Source organism: Montipora capricornis, chromosome 3 (genome assembly GCF_036669925.1).
Source record: "Montipora capricornis isolate CH-2021 chromosome 3, ASM3666992v2, whole genome shotgun sequence".
NCBI classification, from domain to species: domain Eukaryota; kingdom Metazoa; phylum Cnidaria; class Anthozoa; order Scleractinia; family Acroporidae; genus Montipora; species Montipora capricornis.
In genome coordinates, this window is record NC_090885.1 from 71,591,106 (window position 1) to 71,595,737 (window position 4,632).

Genomic DNA, 4,632 nt, shown 5'->3' on the forward strand with positions numbered 1-4,632 from the left:
AAGACACCTGTTTATTTTAACTGGAATTTTGATATTTATTGGTCTGCCATTACTAACTTTAAAATCTTGAGAGAGCTGGGTCGAGGAGAAAATGACGCCAAAGACTCACTGAAGAATGCAATGCATGTGTACGCGGCTGAATCAATATGCAGCATGGGAGTTTCGGGCTTTCAGACTTTTAAACTCGTGTTTTGCATATGTAATAAGTTGCGTTTACACACTGAAATTTTAAGCTAGTGAGTAAATGACATCACTTTTCACTAGATCCAACCCTCTGAGGTCCAATAGGTCAGTTTTGAACGTGAGTAATGGCGGACCGTGAAATCCAAACCGTACACTCAAAATAAACAGCCTTTGGATAAAAATCAAAGCTCAAAATTTCACCAGTCAGGTGTTAAGCGAACACGCTTTCAAACTCTGAAGAATAAAAGAAAATGATTCTTTGATCATAGTAGCACTTTAACAATGTCATAATAATATTGTTCAATGATCTAACAGCTGAAAAAGTTGATTCTGTTTGTTGTCCTACTTAGCTACTACAACTACATTTTTCACTTTCACCACCTTCCCCTGCTCTTAGGCCAAGGTTAGTACTATCTCCTAGAACAAAAGCTCTTTGATCAGAATGGTTGTGTTTAACATGTCTATTGACCAGCCCAGCTAGCATTGTAAATGCTTCGGTTACATTTGTGGCACTTTTCGCACTGGTCTCTATAAAGGGCATATCATTAATTGCTGCCCACTCTGCTCCGCTCTCGGTTGAAACTTGACGCTGTGAATTGAGATCTGTCTTGTTTCCAACCAATATCATCAGCACCCCTTCATTAGCATACATCTCCACCTCATTAAGCCATTTGTTAAGATTGTTAAAAGTTTCCTTTTTGGCAATGTCATAGACAATCATGACTCCATGAGCTCCTCTGTAGTAAGATGACGTTATGGTTTTGAATCTCTCTTGGCCAGCTGGGCAAAAAAAAGACAGTATATAAACAAAACTGAGAGAAGTGATCCTGGCAGTTAGCTAGACAATTTAAGCAATTGTCTCTTATAGACACCAAACAAATTCAGGTTGCTTCAACAGGAATTGAACCAACCTAGTGGCTTCATAGATCAGTTGGTTTGCTCTAGAAATATTAAATTATTAGTTGGTAGAGCATTGTACTGGCATCCCAGAGGTCATGGGGTCAAATCGCATTGGAGCCACCTGAATTTTTGTCCAGGTAAGTGCGGGGGTCACTTCTCCCATTCGTCTATAACCTGCACTTCAAATACTTACATTTATTTCAAATCAATTTAGTTACTCAATTAATTTAGCTGGTCAATGGAAAAAGCCAAATTGATTTTTACTGATTATCTAAATAAATAGCTTAAGGTAATTCCCATGAAAATGATGTACTATCCAGATTTTTTTAAACTTGGCACAATTGATATTCATACACAGGACATTTTGAAAATGCAATAAAAAGATCGGGTCACCATTCTTGTTTTCACACTGTATGCCCTTTATTCTAAGTGTTTTTTACCGAATTTTGCGAGAAGTGCTCGAAACTAGACCAACTGGAAAAATTGTTGTTATGTAGCAAAAGCTACTGAATATTACAAAAAACTTGAACCTGCTTGTTTGTCTGGGCTATAATCTTTAAGATTTTAAATTGCTCAATCTTGCAAAGAACTGTAAGCAAATTGGACCACTACAGTCATCACCTTGCACTCAGTGTCAGGCTCCAAATGCAGTTTCCTGTCATTTATATGTAAATACTACAACTTCTACTACCAAACTTTTTTCTCGTTAAAATATGTTTTCTGTGTACCTATTATGAGTAAATAAAAGAATTTCAAATGGCAGGTCACCATGCTCGTTTTTTTTTTGCAACAGGACGATAAATGGATGGGGGCAATTTGGCTTCAAAATGATCATTTTCTGCGAAAGTACTGGTGCAAGTTCCAAAACAACACCTTCTTAACCGAGAAGAGTTATCATAATCACACATAAAAGCTTTTGAACAGCAAAGTGGTCTTTATCGCCTCTTTTCAGATGGCTAGTGTGAAACGACATCTCCAAAGTTGCGATGTTATGCGCAACATGAGATGCGCAGTGCAAAACAAGGGAATCACCTTAAGCCAAAGCCTCATCACTCTGTCAATCTTGCAAATTACCAATATTCATCAGTTCATGCATTCACAGGGCTTCAAACTCAATATCTAACTTTCTAGTACCCTGGGTGCCAAAGGAATTTCTCATCAAACCAGTTTTGACTTGCCAAGATTCTGAAGTGAAATGAAGTGATGCTATTAGTCTCTCCCCTCTGGGTTTTTCAGGACTAATTTACAATGCTTTATGGGGGACTTTAGCCAGACTGCTTATTATGCAATTTACAAATTGATTTTGGGAAGTGAAAGATGCTGCCTTCCAGATAAGGTCAGACCACAACACCGGGGACTACGTTCCCTACTCTTATTGAATAGTGAGTGGGTTCTTTAACATCCCATACTATTTAATTTCCAGCAAGCTCTATGAGATGGGACCTCCGGTTTACAATCCTTATCTGAGAAGACTTGAATGTCTAAGCATTTGCAGGTGTAATTACAAAGGCAGCACTTTCTCCTCAGTTATTTTGAGACCCTGAGTGTTGGTCTGGCCAGAGTCTAACTCGCGACCTACTGTATGACAGCCCGATGCTCAACCAGATGAGCCACCATTGCGCGGGGTCCCCCATTGACGAGTAAGATCGTCTGGCGTTAGACAGAGTAAAATCTTTAAGTGTCACTCTTAGGAGGGAAAGGGTTAATTAAAACAGGACTTCAAAAACAAAGAGATCATTGCCTAACAGCAGTATGGAACACTTCAAAATGCGAGAATATCTCCATACCAAATTTCTCCTAAGGTGCAAGCTTAATTTTTTTTCATGAATTTAAATTGAGTAAAATAAATTTCCTTGATTGCTGTAAAACGAGCTTGAGACAGGCAAATCGATAAGCAAATTTAACTTAGTTTTAATAGGTCTTTTCATGTTGTCAAAGCCGTTATTCTGTATGTGGAGGCATTGAGGCAGCACCATACCGTAAGCCTCCTTGTCCAGTTGAAAAGACCAGTTTCTCTTGAAGTGGCTTTGTTTTCCAAACCTCTCAGGCCAAAATCATGCAACACTGTTGGTCGCATCTCATGTTGAAAACAGGTTTTTCGATTTATCCAATCAGAAACTTTCTCAACCATAATGTCCAATCAGCAAACAAGTTCAATTTTTGAACTGATTTCCCGCTTGGAACTGAGGTCCCGGCTCATGCCACCACAGGATTTTTTTTCAGTCCTTGGTCTTAATGCCTGCAATAGATCGTAAGATGATCACATAGGCCAAGATCATCTTTCTTGCTTTTTGAGATGTATGCACACACATCCCAAATAAGGAGTTCTAGGAACAAAACAATCGATCATGCAGAAACCGGGCACTGTTCGGAAACCACCTTTTTCCAAACTGTGGTTAATTAAAAATGCAAACATTATTCTCCGCTTTCCGTTTGTTCAAAGTTGAGCTTAACCCTAATTCGATTTTTCAAAAGTAATGATTAACATTCCACAAAGAGATTTAACTTCAAACGGATGGTTGGTTTAAACCTGCTGTTTTCGATTCTGAAAAAAACCCATAAGCTTATTAATTTTTAAGAGTACAAACGTACACACCACAAATTATAACACCGAGCATTACATTTTTAAACGACGAACAAAATTTATAATATTCGTCGCTTCGCGGGTACAGCTTGGTTAAGATTAACTTACCTGTGTCCCAGACTTGCAGTCGAATCCTTTTACCATCGAGCTTGATTGTTTTTACTTTGAAATCTACACCAATTGTGTTAACGTAACTCTCTCTGTGGGAGCAGTCGACATAACGTAGAAGAAGACAAGATTTTCCGACTCCTGAGTCGCCAATCATGAGAACTTTAAAGAGATAATCATATTGAAGGTGCAAGTCTACGTTTAATTCCGGGTCCATCAGTACAATACCAGCTAGAAGGAACAGACCGCGCTCACCATTGTTAAATCAGTTCTTGCTATCAAATCGAACGTTTCATCAAAATGTCAAACGGGAGACTGGCACGAGCTATTTTTCCCTCGCGTGACGTCATTAAATTAGCCTAGGTGGTAGTAGGCAGATGTTGTTGTCGTCACGAAACACGAATCAGTAGACTGCGCGCAGTCGCTTCATAAATTAGGAAGGATTACGTTTTTGCAAACTTTGACCGTGTAGCACTTTTATTTGAACAGACTTAACTGATTAGAGTGTAATGTGAAGTGCTAGTTTTCTACCCCATATGAACTATGTGAGCGTTAGCCCTACTAATGGAAATGGGCCCACACAAGGACAGAGAAAAACTCTGACCAGAGTAACCATCCTGACCACTCTGACCAACTCTGACCACCCTGGTCAGAGTTTTTCTCTGTCCTTGTGTGGGCCCATTTCCATTAGTAGGGCTAACGCTCACATGGTTCATATGGGGTAGAAAACTAGCACTTCACATTACACTCCAATCAGTTAAGTTCCTTCATAAATTAGTCGAGCGGCCCGTAGTGTTTTGTCACGCAATCGAATAAAAAGACCGAGGGAGGCTTGGGAAGAGGAGAGAAAGAACGGA

General features: G+C 39.3%; 1 protein-coding gene across 1 annotated transcript in view; it reads right to left on the reverse strand.

Moving 5' to 3' along the window:
- The window catches only part of LOC138043919 (uncharacterized), a 5,133-nt gene extending 1,058 nt beyond the window's left edge, over positions 1-4,075 (reverse strand). The window contains exons 1-2 of the mRNA XM_068890444.1: positions 3,776-4,075; positions 1-963 (exon numbers count right to left, since the gene is read on the reverse strand). The exon at positions 1-963 is cut by the window's left edge and continues 1,058 nt beyond it. Of these exons, the coding sequence (XP_068746545.1) occupies positions 530-963; positions 3,776-3,992 (651 nt within the window). The 5' untranslated portion in view covers positions 3,993-4,075 and the 3' untranslated portion in view covers positions 1-529. The remainder of the gene's footprint in view (positions 964-3,775) is intronic.
- Between the last annotated feature and the right edge of the window lie 557 nt (positions 4,076-4,632).